A 17,600-nucleotide genomic window follows, 5' to 3' on the forward strand; every position below is an offset into this window, starting at 1 on the left:
TGTAGCCGCAAAAAGAAAAGGAGGACTTGTGGCACCTTAGAGACGAACAAATTTATTTGAGCATGAGCTTTTGTGAGCTACAGCTTACTTCATCAGTTGCATTCAGTGTAAAATACAGTGGGAACTGCCACTCGCTGTCCTCAGATGTGAAGTTGAATATCTCACCCTCTAGGTGGATGCCCCTAGGAACCAGCTTATAAAATCATTCTCTCTTTCTGGACCTGTGAGTCTTCCTCAGGTTTTGTCCAGTGACCTTGTTGAGGCCTGCAGTCCTTGTTGGAATACAAACAAATTAATTTTAATAACAAAATAATAATGAACAATAATCACATGGGTTCTGCAAAATTACGTCGTAATGGGCTGGGAATTGAATTCATCTGTTTCCACTCCCCATCACTAAACCAATACAGAGTTAAAAAGATTCAAGAAATGGTTAGGAGTTTATTCATTGCTTTCCTCAGGGCATCCTTCACCTACATGTTCCTCAGGCTGTAGATGAGGGCTTTCAACATGGGGATCACCAGCGTGTAAAACACTGAGGCCACTTTATCTGTGTCCATGGAATAGCTGGAGGCGGGACGCAAATATATGAAGAGGAGGGTGCCAAAAGACAGGACCACAGTGGTTAAGTGGAAAGTGCAGGTGGAGAAGGCTTTGCGCCGGCCCTCAGCAGAGCGGATCTGCAGGATGGTGGAGATGATATAGACATAGGAGAGGAGGACAGTCACAAAGCTGATCACTTGAATGCAGCTCATGGAAGCAAACATCACAATCTCATTGATGCGGGTGTCAGAACAGGAGAGCACCAACACTGGGAGGACGTCACAGAAGAAATGATTGATGATGTTGGAGCTGCAGAATGACAGCCGAAATGTACAACACGTGTATATCATTGAATCCACCACCCCCACAGTGTACACCCCAGCCACCAGCTGTTTACAAAGCTGCCTGGACATGCTGACCGTATAGAGCAGCGGGTTACAGATGGCCACATAACGGTCATATGCCATCACAGCCAGCAAGAGGCATTCAACATCTCCAAAAATGAAAGAGAGATACATTTGCACAGTGCAGGCAGTGTAAGAAATGCTTTTCCTCTCGGCTAAGAAATTCAGCAGCATCTTAGGGGAAATTATCAAGGAAAGGCAGAGGTCACAGAAAGACAAATTCCTGAGGAAAAAGTACATGGGGGTGTGGAGTCGGGGATCAATCGTTATTAAGAAGATCATCCCCCTATTCCCCACCAGGGAGATACCATAAATCAATAGGAATACCACAAAGAGAGGGACCTGCAGCTCCGGACAATCTGTCAGTCCTGACAGAATGAACTCAGTCACCTCCGAGTGATTTCCCATCTCCTCTGAAGACAGATCAGGCAGCTACAGAGATGTGGGCAAGTGAAGGGTGCAGAAAACCTGCCCCTTCTCTGTAATGAGGTCAGAGAGGATAAATGGAGATCAGTTTCTTAACGGACATCAGTACCCGCTCTGGGAAGGGCTTAGTCCACAGAGTCAGATATTCACAGCTGGTCATTCCAGGCGTTCGATAAAATGCACACTCTGTGCAAACACAATGACACACAGGTTAATCATGTCCCACACACAAACATTACTGTTCACAAATCCGATAAGAAAACAGTAACTTATGACTCTGCTGTGAGAGAATCAGTCTGAAGGGATTATTCCATCGCTAAAGAAGGGGTGAGAGTAAAGGAGTGTCAATTTTTCCACCCTCTTTGGATAAGGGGAGCTCTGTGGCTTGGCATGTCCGTTTGGGGTAAAGTTGCTTACCGTGCTTAGTAAGCTTTTTGGTATTTATTTTAGCCTGTCTGAAAACCCAGAGACATCATGGGAAGCCCTGGCTTCAGTGACTAGGTAATTGCCTACTTTTTTCCAACCAAGGACTTTGCTCCTTTAGCTAAAGGGGTAGGAGTTGGGGCTGAGGCTTTCAATACCTGCTGATCCCCAAGGTGTCTGCGTGTGTGCGTTTCTGTAATTAAGGACAATAGCACGTACCTGCTTAGAAGACAGAGAGAGATGTGGTGGTGTTTCATCATTGTCAGAAACTGCCAGTTTGGACCATTAGGGAAGCTTTATACGAAGATGTGTGATCTATGGGACATAATTCCTGAAGCAACTGGGAATACCTGAGCTCAGAGAGCCATAACACGTCATTAATGAATTCAGTAAACCAAAGCCACCCTCTGTGTAATTGGTGCCCTGGGGATTAATTTGACCGACTCTTTCTACTGGTTTATTAAATGATGCAATTACTATCAGATTTACAGAGTATGAAGTTAGAGGTATATTTCATCCTGGTGTTATCACTACAAGCTGGGTACTGTGTAGAGCTGATCCACAAAGGGTTTTGTTTTTGTTTTTTTGTGAAGACTAAAATCTTTTCACTAAAATCTTAATAGTTTGACTCGGAAATACCATGGGGGTGCCTCAGATACTCCACAGGACCAATCTCTTCCATGGGCCAGGCTCCCAGGCTGGACTACATCCCCCATGATGCATGATGGTCTCTCCTCTTGCTGAACTGCCCTGGAACATCACCAGAGTCCCACAGCCATGGTTAGGGAGGATGGGTGTTTGGTATTTTGATGGAAAGCTTATAATTTCCAGGGAAAAGATAACTTATTGGAAAAAATAGTTAAATGGAAAATCCAATTTCCTATAAAAAAACTTCTCAAGAAAAATTTTCAACCAGCCTTAGCAACAAATTTGGAATCAAAGGAACTGAAAGTTAGATACAGGTGAAACAAACTAATTGTTTGCAGGTGTAGCTGATATCTTCTCTGTCATTTCTGGTTTCAGAGTAACCTCATTGTCCTGGCCCCAGTAGGTGGAATGTAAAACCTTTAAGACATGTAAGAGTACTCCAGATTATCTAGCTATTTATAGTATGCCAATCACCATTATATTCTATGTCCTTCCCTTGCTAGGTTACTCCCCAAAGTAGGAAAGACAGGTTCACTCATTTTGCTTGATGCTGACCACATTATGACCAGAGGAGCTCAGGGGGAGGCCACAACATGCTACAGACTTGTGCAGTTCACAAAACTGTCCATCTTGCATGCATATGATCTGCACACAGAGCTCAGCTATAAAATGCTAAATAAATCTATGAGTCAACTAAAAATAGTCATGCTCTCCTCACAAATATTAATAATATTTTATCATGTATGTGAAGTTGTAAGATTACACTGTATTGTGTTCTTAATACATGGTGAAAACTGAGACTGGCAAACTGCTCTGTCTTAAACAAAGAAATTTGTGTTCTACTTAATTTTATATCTAAATAGGTGAGGAAAAAGCAGCAGGGAACATCCTTCTACAAAGACACTTTGTCTTCTGGTAAACAGGTGGAAATGTTTCTCAAAGGGGGAATAGGACTCTAAAAAGAAGGTGCAGACATCCCAAGGCACCTCTGTCTCTCTGCCCATTGATTCACCGCATCTGAAGGGATAAAGGAAGCAGCCATTGGAGTGGGGGATGGCTCCTGACCTAAGATGTTTGGTCAGTGAGACTGCTGAGAGCATATGGTGAGGAAACTTTTCCTTTGAATTTCACATCATTTGTTAATTTAGGCACAAGTTGCATTCTACCTTTATTTTTCTTGAAACCATCTCTGACTTCTATGCCTCCTTATTTCCACTCACTTAAAATCTATCTTTGTAGTTAATAAACTTTGTTTTTTATTGTTTTATCTAATCCAGTGTGTTTAAATAGAAGTATCTGAGAAGCTAAGTTGCAGGCATGTTAGTGCTATTAAAGAAATCATGGACAATGTAGCTTGTATTGTCCAGGAGAGGACTGGGCAACACAGGACGTACATTTCTGGAGAGAAATCAAAGACTGTGGAATGTGTTGGGGTCACCCTGCAGTATAAGGAAGGGTGGTGAGAGCCTGAGTGTAGCCCAACTATTCCTGGCCAGGCTGCAGTTACACACACATGCCTCGGGTGTGATTTGCATGCTAGATGGTTGTTTGTGAGTGGCCAAAGTTGAAGCCACTTCAGCAAGGCACTGTAAGGTTTCAGGGAGGTATGACACAGCTCCTGATTAGTCTCGGTTGGACCCTGGTATGTCACAGCCACCAACCTAGAAAATATCCCAGGAACACCAAAGGTGCGGTGCTGATTGACAGCAGTGTTCAATTGACATGAAAGTGTAGGTCCCCCAAGGGATGGGCCCATGCACTGATCCATGGCTTCAGATGCACAAGGACGTTGTGGTCATCACCTCTCCACAAGGAGACCCAAGGCATGCCCAGTGATGACTCCTCCCTTCTTCACTATGGTAGGAGAAATTATCCCGCAAGGGTGTGCAGGCTTGGCTGGTATTATCAGTGCTCCAGGGAATGTTGGTGCTCCCTTCTCCTAAGTGGTCCCAAACTGTGAGGCACTGCAGGGTCGATTGTATTCAGAGGAAAAATTGATGATCCAAGTCAGCTACATTCTTTGGTATAATCCATGGTCTCTGCCCAGGAAACACTATGCCCCTACTTCCTCTGAGAGTCATGCCCATAACTCCTCCTCCTGGTTTTTGTGCCTCCTGTGATCCGTAGGTGCCTGGGGCAGTCCTCACTGAAAATGCCAAGGTCAGGGCAGGCTCCAAAAAGGAGGATATTCCCCAAACTGGTGGTTAACCCTGAAGATCTCTGCAGCATCTTTGCAGATGCTGCTACAAAATATCTCTGAGCATGTCAGCTCCCTTCTGATTCTTTTGTTAGTTTTATTTATTTCCCATAATTTATACTCTGTGAAACAGAGTGTGATGTTGCACCCCATAGTTCTTTATAGAAATAGGCTCATAGCTGTAAATATGACATATCTTGAATTTGTTTTATGCCAGATATGCTGTGTAACAAATCTCTGCAAAGCTTATGATCTACTGGATATATTCATCCTGTTTGAGTGCATGTAACGTTTTTGTATTCAAAGTTATGAATACTTGTTATGAATACTTGTTTGATTTTAAGTACCCTCAGTGAAGCAGTTGGACAGCTTCTTGAGAAAAGATTATTCTTTGTAAATGCCCAATCAAGAAACACTTAAGCTAACAATGAACTTTGAGAGATGCCCATCCACATCTGAGCTTTCCTGGGAATGTAGTGTTGTTGTGTAAGGAACTGAGTCGTGCATGGACATGTGACTTGCCCATGTGACTCCAAATGCCATCTTGGAGCTGGATTCTGCATAGGAGAGGGGAAGGGGTTTCCACCCACAAGAGAGAAACTAAATAAGCCCCTGGGGAAACCCCTCCATTTTGTCTTCAGCTGTCACAAAAGATAGCCCCTCCACCCCAAGGAGATGCCTGAAAGAAACTGGAACAAAGGACAGTAACTACAGGGGTGTGAGATGTTTCAGAGTAACAGCCGTGTTAGTCTGTATTCGCAAAAAGAAAAGGAGTACTTGTGGCACCTTAGAGACTAACCAATTTATTTGAGCATGAGCTTTCGTGAGCTACAGCTCACTTCATCAGATACATACCGTGGAAACTGCAGCAGACTTTATATATACACAGAGAATATGAAACAATACCTCCTCCCACCCCACTGTCCTGCTGGTAATAGCTTATCAATTTGTGGGGGGGGGTGGAGGGTGAGAAAACCTGGATTTGTGCTGGAAATGGCCTAACCTAACGATTACTTTAGATAAGCTATTATCAGCAGGACAGTGGGGTGGGAGGAGGTATTGTTTCATATTCTCTGTGTATATATAAAGTCTGCTGCAGTTTCCACGGTATGTATCTGATGAAGTGAGCTGTAGCTCACGAAAGCTCATGCTCAAATAAATTGGTTAGTCTCTAAGGTGCCACAAGTACTCCTTTTCTTTTTACAGGGGTGTGAGTGATTGCTGGACCCACACTAGGAGGAAGTCTCGTCTGTAAAACAGGCTAATTGCAACATCTTTGAGGGTGAGATTTACCTGCATTTAGTTTTCATTGTATTAGGCTTCGACTTATAGGTTTTATTTTATTTTGTTTGGTAATTCACTTTGTTCTGTCTATTATTACTTGCAACCACTTAAATTCTACTTTCTGTATTTAATAAAATCACATTTTACTTATTAATTAACCCAGAGTATGTATTAATTCCAGGGGGCGGGGGGCAGGGGCGGGCAAACAGCTGTGCATATCTCTCTATCAGTGATATAGAGGGTGAAAAATGTAGAAGTTTACCCTATATAAGCTTCATAAAGAGTAAAACGGATTTATTTGGCGTTTGGACCCCATTTGGAGCTGGCTATCTGAATGATAGAAACAGGACTACTTCTTAAGCTGTTTTCAGTGAAGCCTGCAGCTTGTGGCAGATGTGGTTGAGACTTGGATCCGGGTTTACAGCAGGCAAGCGTGTCTAACTCAAACGAGGTAAGGTACTGATGTCTCAAGCTGGCAGGGAAAACAGGCTCAGAGGGAGACTCAGCACATTGCGTGGCAGTCCCAAAGGGGTTTCTGTGACCCAACACGTCACAGTGGCGTAGCTGAGCAGGATCTGTGCACAGCTGATTTCTTTGAGACTCTGGTCATGATTTTAAGTGAGTTTTGGCTGTGGTGGGTAGAGAATAGACAAAGTGATTACTGTTTTGTTAGTTTCTGATTGCTTATTTCAGTTAAGGGAAATAGGGACAGAAAAATAAGCAAAATCAGTAAAAGTGAAGATCAAAAGAAGCTAGAACTGACGAAGTTGCAGACTGCCCAGAAAGGCTGAAAACTGGGTACTGGGAAAGTCTCTGTTAACTAAGAAGCCCCTGAACTGAGTGAATCTCAGTTTCAGTGAACTGCAGATAATACTAGATAATAGATAATACTTAGAAATGCCATGAGTGCAGGGGAGTGGACTAGATGACCTCCCGAGATCCCTTCCAGTCCTATGATTCTTTGATCTCACAAGGAGCCCTGCACTGGGAGGAGTGGGGGGACACCAGCCTGAGCACTGGGCAGGGCAAGGGACACACATCTGCCTCCCCTTGACATTCAGCTCCAGTGTACCCCCACCACATGCACACACATAGTGCCCACTACACACACACAGCCTGACACTGAGCTCAATCAAAATACAGAAGAATCTCTACGGGGAAGCTGAGATAAGTGGAATATTTCCAACGAGCCTGAACAAAAAGAACCGAAGGGGATTCTGCTGCCCTGGCAGGGAGATAGGACTAGATTTCCCAACTGGTCTTTTACATCGGCAGCTTCTCTGAGGCCTGGTTTATGCTGAAAAAAAAGATCGACAGAGCTCCGTCAGACAGGAAAGGGAAATTTTTCACACCCTGTGAGAGGCAGTTAGCTTGTACTGATCCTCAGTGTCATTCTTCCACTGACTTAGCTACTGCCTCTCGGAGATGTGGATTAACTACATTGATGAAAAAACCCTTCCATCAATGTGGAAAGCATCTATGCTCCGGTACTGCTGCACACCATTGCTGAGTCAATGTAATGGCCTTAGTATAGACATTCCCTGAATGGATGTGGGAGTTTCCCCCTTCCTATTAAAGGATTTTTTTTTCTCCTTTTCCTGTCACTCTTCTCCCTCCCTTCGTAAAGCTCTTTCCTTCTCCTGATAGGTAAATATGTTCAGAAAAGTTAAAATTTTTTTAAGGATAATTCCTTTCTTCCCTTCCCATGAATGGCCCACTGTAATTTCAATTAAAGGCCAAAATGCTATGAAACTGACTTGTTTGCCCATGACTTCGTGGTAGCTCTTTGTTTTTCCTCCCTTCACATACAATGAGTTGAGGACGGAAGCAGCACCTGCTCAGAACTGTAAAAATCAGACTAAGAGTCAAACTTTTCCCTGTTTGCTAACCACACCCAGGTTACCCTTAATACGTCTGGAGCTGCTTTCTGGGATGACTTTGAGATTTGCTCCCTGTAACATCTTTGCTCCCAGGACTACAGGTGTGAAGAGCACATGCAATTAATGTTGTTCCCTTCCTTGTGAAATGGAACACAGAGGGCCAGAGCATCAGCTGGTCTGGATCTCTGTCTCTCCCATAAGACCTTTTGAATATAATATGAAACTGGGGTGACTGTATTCCACTTCATGTGTTTGTACCTCTCCAAAAGGCTGTTTAAGCAATTTCCCAGCATTGAGACATGAAAATATTGAGAAAAGGGTGAATTTCTTCCAGACTAAACATAGAATCATAGACTTTAAGGTCAGAAGGGATCATTGTGATCGTCGAGTCTGACCTCCTGCACAACGCAGGCCACAGAATCTCACCCAGCCACTCCTGTAACAAACCTTGAATGTCTGTCTAAGCTATTGAAGTCATCAAATCATGGTTGAAAGACTTCGAGGTGCAGAGAATCCTCCAGCAAGTGACCCATGCCCCACGCTTCAGAGGAAGGTGAAAAACCCCCAGGGCCTCTGACAATCTTCCCTGGAGGAGAATTCCTTCCCAACCTCAAATATGGTGATCAGCTAAACCCTGAGAACATGGGCAAGACTCACCAACCAGATACCCAGGAAAGAATTCTCTGTAGTAACTCAGATCCCACCCCATCTAACATCCCAACACAGGCCATTGTGCATACATACTGCTAATAGTTGAAGATTAATTAGTTGCCAAAATTAGGCTATCCCATCATATCCTCCCTTCCATAAACTTATCAAGCTTAGTCTTGAAGCCAGATATGTCTTTAGCCCCCACTGCTTCCCTTGGAAGGCTGTTCCAGAACTTCACTCCTCTGATGGTTAGAAACCTCCATATAATTTCAAGTCTACACTTCCTGCTGGCCAGTTTATATCCATTTGTTCTTGTGTTCACATTGGTACTGAGCTTGAATAATTCCTCTCCCTCTCTGGTATTTATCCCTCTGATATATTTACAGAGAGCAATCATATCTCCCCTCAGCCTTCTTTTGGTTAGGCTAAACAAGCCAACCTCCTTGAGTCTCCTTTCATAAGACAGGTTTTCCATTCCTCGGATCATCCTAGAAGCCTTTCTCTATACCTGTTCCAGTTTGAATTCATCTTTCTTAAACATGGGAGACCAGAACTGCACACAATATTCCAGATGTGGTCTCACCAGTGCCTTGTAGAATGGTACTAGAACCTCCTTATCTCTCCTGGAAATACCTCGCCTGATGCATCCCAAGACCGCATTAGCTTTTTTTTCATGGCCATATCACCTTGGCAGCTCATAGTCATCCCAAGGTCAACCAATACTATGAGGTCCTTCTCCTCCTCTATTACTTCCAAATGATGCATCCCCAGTTTATAACAAAAATTCTTGTTATTAATCACTAAATGCATGACCTTGTACTTTTCACTATTAAAGTTATGAATAATTTATGCTCCCTCTCTTTGTAATTTTTAGCTTAATACTGAGGGTGTTCACCTGTGAGGTGGGAGATCCAGGTGCAATTTCCCCTTCTGTCCAGTGCTGGGCAAAGATGTGCATTTGCGTTTCCTGTATTTCCAAAAAGCATCCCAGCCCCTGAGTGGTGTCATATTCTAGTCTCGGTTGCTCTCAATCTCTCCTTTCAAAGTTGTTCTACAGTGGACAAGTAATTAAAAAACCATTGGAACAGAGACATAAAGTTGAGCATGTTGGTGCCCCGAACCACTTGTCTATAGAGTTATAACTTCGATCAATTTACAGCAGTAGAGTAGACCAGTCCTGAGAACGATGCAGGACAGAACAAAGCCCAGTCACCAGGATCCTGTCCGGCAATGTGGGAGTCCCACTTTCAAATTGCTTCTCCCCATTCGACAGAGGGGGAATTGACCTGGATCTCCCACTTCCCATGGGAGTGATCTAATCACTGGGTTAAAGTCTACAAGGGAAGCAGCACCATTACCACCTCTTCCATTCTCATCCCTTTTGTCAGTGTGGCCCTACATTGTCTTTGCTTTGACATCAAAAAGTATCCAGGAAGGAAAGGAAATGTTCCATTTCTGGTCATGCTAAATAGTTCCCTCCACCTCACAGGACATTTCTGTCAATGTTTTCAATTTGTCAAACGTTTGAGGAATTTTCAGATTTGGTTCAGGTTGAACTGACTTTGGTTTTCAATGTTTTCTAACCACCCATGAATGCAAAAATCAACTATTGGCCCAGCTCTATCCATTTCTCACTCTCCGCAACCTGAGCTGTACAATTCCCAGAATCCCTATTCTTCAGAGTCCATAGGACTTACCCACAGAACTAAGAGTAAGACCTCATAGTGAACCTGCTCCTGTGGTATAAACATCTAGAGTCTGATATGACTTTTTCTTTCTGTTTAATTTATATACTCAAGAAAACTCACCCTTCCCATATTACTTTGTATTCAGTTCAATGCAGATTCTCACAGTGGACACACACACACCACGTTCTCTTTTGGATGTCTTAGCCTTGTTCTTACTTATTTTGTTGCTCCCTTAACTTAAAATAAAGGCCATTTTGATGGAAATCACCTTTCTCCTCCACATGCGTGGATACAAACCAGGCGACAATCTACACAACAACCCCACAGAGGACGTAAAGGGCTGCAGAGGATCAGGAGGGTGCAAGGTGAAAAACTCCCTTTGTTTCAGCCATAGAAATCATACACTTCATACTTGCAACTGCATAACCAAACCAAACCCACTACAAAGCAGAAGGAGATAGATTTGATTCCCCCCGCTTCTTTCCCAATACAAATACATCTATGCTTTCAAAGTGTTATGCAGACAAAACTACACAGGTTTGTTTCATGGGACAAGACAAGATGTAACGTGTATTATAACACAATTTGATTTATGACCAATAACTAATATCTAATACCTATGTATACACACACACACACACACACACACATCAAATGTTCTGTAGCTGCTAGATAGTTACCATTCCTGAATGTAGTTTGAGTTCTCGGCTTGAGTTCGTAGCTCGTGGCGGATAACTGGCCAGGAAAGCTAGGCACAAGGAAGAACTGGGTCTCTGTTGGGCATTCACCAATGCCCTTCTATGTTGGGAGCAGAATGTTACCCTCCAAAGTCTTCCATCTCACCCATCCTTTTTGTAGGCTTTAGTTTGAATCCAGAGTCTATAGGTCTTGATATGTCACACTGCCACTGGGTTTGGTGCGATTGATCACCCATCAATTGCAGACATGACTTTCAGCCTGGGACCTGGCTTTGATGTTTCTTCAATTGAACTTTTATTCTTTTTTTTTTCCAGGGTGGACTCTTCTTGCTTTGTCAGGGCTGTTGTCTGCATCTTCAGCCATTGGTGTTTACACTCTATTTCATCAGGACAGTCTGGGCGGGAGGTTGATTCCATTATCCATATATACCTCATTCACACATCTAAACTACACTAATAAGATTACAGCAGAGTTTTGCAAAAATGAAGGTTGCAGCAAGCTTTTTCAAAATGGAGTGAGCATTTTAAAATGGAGTTTGGGACAAGTTAAAATGGAGTTTGAGTTACAATATGGACAAGTGTAAGGAATGGCAAACAGTGAGAAGAAGTTACAATGTTGAAACAGTGTAAGTTTCAGCTATTTAAGCAGCAATTGGATTGAAAGTGAAAGTCAATTAGCCAGTTATTGGGGTATCTGGTTTTATGAATGAATGTAGTTTCATTCATAAATCTTTATTTTTGAAGTTATATTAATAACATGAACCATTAAAACAATTTAATTGATCAGTTCTACAGAAGCACATCACAAATATTCACACATTTGAAACAGGTGCCTCATGGAATTTTGATGGGGTAATAGCTTAACAAAGCCCTGATTTTAGTTGGGGCCTGCAGGCCCCATTGGAATACAAACAAATTCATAATAACAATACTATACATCCACGGGCTCAAAATTACATTGCAATGGGATGGGAATTCAATTCACCTGTTTCCACTCCCCATCACTAAACCAGTACTAAGTAATAATAATCAGTACTAAGTTAAACAGATTCAAGAACTGGTTAGGAGTTTATTCAGTGCTCTCCTCAAGGCGTCCTTCACCTTCATGTTCCTCAGGCTGTAGATGAGGGGGTTCAACATGGGGATCACCAGCAAGTAAATCACTGAGACTATTTTGTCCGTGTCCATGGAATAGCTGGATGTGAAACGTAAATACATGAAGAGGAGGGTGCCATAAAACAGGACCACCGCAGTCAAGTGGAAAGTGCAGGTGGAGAAGGCTTTGCGACGGCCTGCAGCAGAGCTGATCTACAGGATAGTGGAGGTGATATAGACATAGGAGAGGAGGATGGCCACAAATCTGCTCCCGGTAATGCACAACGTGAAAGCAAACATCATAATCTCATTGATGCGGGTGTCAGAACAGGAGAGTGCCAGCAGAGGGGGGATGTCACAGAAGAAATGACTGACGATGTTGGAGCTACAGAATGACAGCCGAAATGTAACACATGTGGGAATCATTGAATCCACCAACACCACAGCGTACTCCCCAGCCACCAGCTGTTTACAAAACCGCCTGGACATGGTGACCGTATAGAGCAGCGGCTTACAGATGGCAACATAACGGTCATACGCCATCACAGCCAGCAAGAAACACTCAGCATCTACAAAAGCGATAGAGAGAGACATTTCCACAGCGCAGGCCGTATAAGAAATGCCTTTCCTCTCGGCTAAGAAATTCAGCAGCATCTTGGGGGAAATTGTCGAGGAAAGACAGAGGTCACAGAAAGACAAATTCCTGAGGAGAAAGTACATGGGGGTGTGGAGTACAGTATGCCAATCACCATGGTATCCAATGTCCTTCCCTTGCTAGGTTACTCTCCTAAAGGTAGGAAAAGTTTGTTCACTCATTTTTGCCTGATGGAGACCATAGGATGACCAGAGGAGCTCAGGAGGAGACCACAGCATGCTCTGGACTTCTGCAGGTCACAAACTATCCCTCTTCATGCATATTATCTGCACACAGAGCTCAGCACTAACATGCTAAATAAATCTAAGAGTCAACTAGACATAGTCATGCTCTCACCACAAATATTAATACATTTTTGATAAATGATAGAGAGTCGCGTCTCTTTTCAGCCGGTGCAGCCCTGCATGTCCCAATTTCCCCTCACTCCCCATCTCACTCCACTGCTCCCTCACCTACTCCCTACTCCTCCCAAGGCCACCACCCATCTTACAAGTGCATCCTCTCCAGGGTCCAGGCACCTAATTGGGCGCATTGCCCTTCATTGCCTCGTGCGTGGTCAGCCAGGCACACACCTGAAAGGGAACTGTGGAAATGACCCTTCTGAATGGAATCACTATTATAAAAATGGCCTGTTGGACGATGGTGGTGCAGGTTTTGACAGATGAGAAGAAGAGCTTGATTTTTATGGTTTCACACGCAAAGAGTAGCCTTCACCTTTCCAGGCAAATGCCTTTTATTTCACAGGAAAAGAGCAATTCAAGAATGACAAATAGTAAAGTCCCAGTGAAAGAGGGGACAATTTAATTTCTGTGCCCATCCATGCTGGGATCTCTTCAATGCATGGCCAGGGATTTCATCTTGTGAAATGACCCAGTTGTAACACTAACAGCTCGTATGCATTGCAAATATCCATTCTCTTCCTACAGGTCTCAGGACTTGTTTTTTTTTTTTTTTTTTTTCTGAAATAGAGATGAGTCCTTCCTGCACAATCTCCTGCATGGAGATGTTGCTAGTGGCAGCCTCTTGTCCCTGCCCAGCAACCTGGTGAAGCTAGGGAAGGGAGAATGTGCATCCTCCCCTGCCTTATAGTGACATCACATGGGCAACATTGGACCTTCTACATTCCTCAACTTGTGCCTCCTGAGGATGCTCAGGGCTTCTCTGCACTGTGCCTAGGTCTGCTGGATATGAATAGACTTGCTTAAAGAGATAACCATAACATGGACACTACCCATTAGACCACATCCCCTGCTGCTGTCAATGGATGCCTCTCCCTGGGAGTCATTGGGCCAGATTCACAGATGGCGTAAATCACCACTGCGCTGTGGTTTTTTGGAGGTGGGAGGGATGGGAGTGAAGAGTTTCATGGCGATAGAATAAATTGACATTCCCACAGACTTTAAAGGGTGTTATTGTGCAATCTAGGGGTTGTTCCCATGGAATTTGTTCTGATTGTGCTGCTGATTACATAGGGCTATGGGTGTGGCTACACCTGTTTGGTATGCTTCACATATTCTATGTTTCATATGTTCGAATAGCTGACTTTTTTGTCTTGTATTTGGGAGAGTGTAACTTGTGGTGGGGGTGGAATTGTTTGTGTGGATTTTTTTTTTTGGCTTTTTAAAGTATGCCTTATAATGTATCATTTGAAAACTCATAATTTGCTGATCATTATTGTCCTGATAAAATACATATGACAACATTGTATGCAAATTATAAGATTACATTGTATGGTGTTTTCTGAAAACATCCACTCAATGTGCAGCGGTAGTCTAAGAAGTGAACAAACGGTTGGGAATCATTATGAAAGGGATAGATAATAAAACAGAAACTATAATATTGCCTGTATATAATATCTTGAATACTCCCACATCTTGAATACTGCATGCAGATGTGATCGCCCCATCTCTAAAGAGATGAATTGGAAAAGGTTCAGAAAAGGGCAACAAAAATTATTAGGGCTATGGAACAGCTTCTTTATGAGGAGAGATGAATAAGACTGGGACTTTCTAGCTTGGAAAATAAATGACTAAGGGGAGGATATGATAGAGGTCTACCAAATCATGACTGGTGGAGAGAAAGTAGATAAGGAAGTGTTATTTACTCCTTCTCATAACACAAGAACTAAGGGCCACAAAATTAAATGAATAGGCAGTAGGTTTAAAGCAAACACAAAGAAGTAGTTTTTCACACAATGCACAGACAACCTGAGAAATCCTTGCCAGAGAATATTGTGAAGGCTAAGACTATAACAGGGTTCAAAAAAGAACTCGATACATTCATGGAGGATAGGTCCATCAATGGCTATTAGCGAGGCTGGGCAGGGATGGTGTCCCTAGCCTCTCTTTGCCAGAAGCTGGGAATGAGCTACAGGGGATGGATCACTTGATGATTACCTGTTCTGTTCATTCCCTCTGGGGCACCTGGCATTGGCCACTCTCAGAAGACAGGACACTGGTCTAGATGGACCTTTGCTCCGACTCAGTATGGCCATTCTTATGTTCTTACGTTCTTATTAATACATTTCATACTGAGGTTGGCAAACAGGTCTATCTTTAACAAAGAAATGTGTGCTCTTCTTAATTTTATATTTAAGCAGTAAACAGAGTTATCAAGCAGGAATTGAAACCAAGAAGCTCAAAAAGATGAGGAAAAAGCAGCAAGGAAACATCCTTGCACGAGGACATTTTATTTCCTGGTAACGAGGTGGAAATGTTTCTCAAAAGAGAGATAGGACTTTAAAAAGAAGTGGCAGACATTCCTATGCATCTCTCTCTCTCTCTCTCTCTCTCTGACTGTTTATTCACTGCATGTGAAGGGATACAGGAAGCAGCCATTGGACTGGGGGAGGGGTCCTGACCTAAGAAGTTTGGTCAGTAAGACTGCTGAAAGTATGTGGGGACAAAACCTTTGCTTTGAATTGCACATTGTTTGTTAAGTTAGGCACAAGTTGCATTTTAGCTTTATTTTTCTTGTAACCATGTCTGACTTCTATGCCTCATTATTTGTACTCACTGAAGTTTAGTGACTACACAGATAGGTTTTATTTTATTGTTTTATCTAATCCTGTGTGTTTAAACTGAAGTGTCTGGGAAACTTACATTCCTTAAGGCGTCCTTCACCTCCATGTTCTTCAGGCTGTAGATGAGGGGGTTCACCATGGGGATCTCCAGCGTGTAAAATGCTGAAACCATTTTGTCTGTGTCCATGGAATAGCTGGAGGTGGGGCGTAAATACATGAAGAGGAGGGTGCCGTGAAACATGACCACTGAGGTCCAGTGGAAAGTGCAGGAGGAGAAGGCTTTGTGCTGGCCCTTGGCGAAGTAGATCTGCAGGATGGTAGAGATGATATAGACATAGAAGAGGAGGACAGTCACAAGGCTGCTCACGATAATGCAGCACATGAAAGCAAACATCACAATCTCATTGATGCGGATGTCAGAGCAGGAGAGCACCAGCAGCGGGGGGATGACACAGAAGAAATGTTTGATGATGTTGGAGCTCCAAAATGACAGCTGAAATGTACAACATGTGTGTATCATTGAATCCACCAACCCCACAGTGTACGCCCCAGCCACCAGCTGTTTACAAAGCTGCCTGGACATCACATGCAATTTGTAATGTACCTTCACAAAGGAATCCCTCAAATAGCTAAAAAGTCAGTATTAGAGACTACGAGAGGCATCCTCCGTGCAGTTGTGAGACACACATACACACCGAATGTAAAGGAGAAGACAGCATTGCTGTATAGAATGAGGGGCTGAGTCATCATTCTCTTACAAACAGGTTTTACGCCACTGTTACTCAATTGCCATGTGAGGACAAGATTGTCTAGTGGATTGGGCACTTGCTGCGCACTCTGAATTTTGAGGCTCAGTTCCCGGCTCCGCTGCAGACATCCGAGGTCATATAAGGATAGATATATCTCTCTGAGCCTCAGCTTGTCATCTGTAAAATGGGGATAATACAGCCAGGGATGTTGTCAGAATACAAACATTAAAGATTGTGAGGTGATGGGAGGTACTGTGGTGATGAGGCCAGTCAAGGACCTGAAAACATTCATGAACCTTCACAGCACCCTTCTAAGGCAGGCAAGAATGATTACCCCCATTCTGAGGTGGGTCAGGTGAGGCAGAAAGAGTTTAGGGCTCTGTCATAAATATAAAGGGAAGGGAAAACCCCTTTAAAATCCCTCCTGGCCAGAGGAAACATCCTCTCATCTGTAAAGGGTTAAGAAGCTAAGGGTAACCTCTCTGGCACCTGACCAAAATGACCAATGAGGAGACAAGATACTTTCAAAAGCTGGGAGGAGGGAGAAAAACAAAGGGTCTGTGTCTGTCTGTGTGATGCTTTTGCCGGAGACAGAACAGGAATGGAGTCTTAGAACTTAGTAAGTAATCTCGCTAGATATGTGTTAGATTATGATTTGTTGAAATGGCTGAGAAAATAGCTGTGCTGAATAGAATGACTATTCCTGTCTGTGTGTCTTTTTTGTAACTTAAGGTTTTACCTAGAGGGATTCTCTATGTTTTGAATCTAATTACCCTGTAAGGTATTTACCATCCTGATTTTACAGAGATGATTCTATTTTACTTCTATTAAAAGTCTTCTTGTAAGGAAACTGAATGCTTTTTCATTGTTTTAAGATCCAAGGGTTTGGGTCTGTGGTCACCTATGCAAATTGGTGAGGATTTTTACCAAACCTTCCCCAGGAAGTGGGCTGCAAGGGTTGGGAGGATTTTGGGAGGAAAGACGTTTCCACACTACATTTTTTCAGGTACCCAGATAAAGTTTGGTGGTGGCAGTGGAAGTCCAAGGGTAAAATAGCTTGTACCTTGGGGAAGTTTTAACCTAAGCTGGTAGAAGTAAGCTTAGGAGGTTTTCATGCAGGTCCCGACATCTGTACCCTAGAGTTCAGAGTGGGGAAGGAACCTTGACAGGCCCACTCTTCCATAGCTGTCCAAGAGAGACTCATAATTAGCAGATTCCTTTGAAAATGCTGCCTCTG

General features: G+C 43.2%; 1 protein-coding gene and 1 pseudogene across 1 annotated transcript; both read right to left on the reverse strand.

The window, feature by feature from the left end:
• Positions 1-473: 473 nt before the first annotated feature.
• On the reverse strand, positions 474-1,355 carry LOC144266995 (olfactory receptor 5G9-like). The gene has a single exon (XM_077820589.1). It carries the CDS (start codon positions 1,353-1,355, stop codon positions 474-476), a length of 882 nt encoding a protein of 293 aa, XP_077676715.1.
• A 10,537-nt stretch (positions 1,356-11,892) lies between these two features.
• LOC144266450 (olfactory receptor 5AS1-like) lies at positions 11,893-12,657 on the reverse strand (annotated as a pseudogene).
• Between the last annotated feature and the right edge of the window lie 4,943 nt (positions 12,658-17,600).

The sequence above is a fragment of the Eretmochelys imbricata genome, chromosome 6, assembly GCF_965152235.1.
Source record: "Eretmochelys imbricata isolate rEreImb1 chromosome 6, rEreImb1.hap1, whole genome shotgun sequence".
In the NCBI taxonomy this organism is placed as follows: Eukaryota; Metazoa; Chordata; order Testudines; family Cheloniidae; genus Eretmochelys; species Eretmochelys imbricata.

What these genes read in the sequence shown, in the direction of transcription:
- LOC144266995 (XM_077820589.1), bottom strand. Translation starts at nt 1,355, where the DNA reads ATGGGAAATCACTCGGAGGTGACTGAGTTCATTCTGTCAGGACTGACA.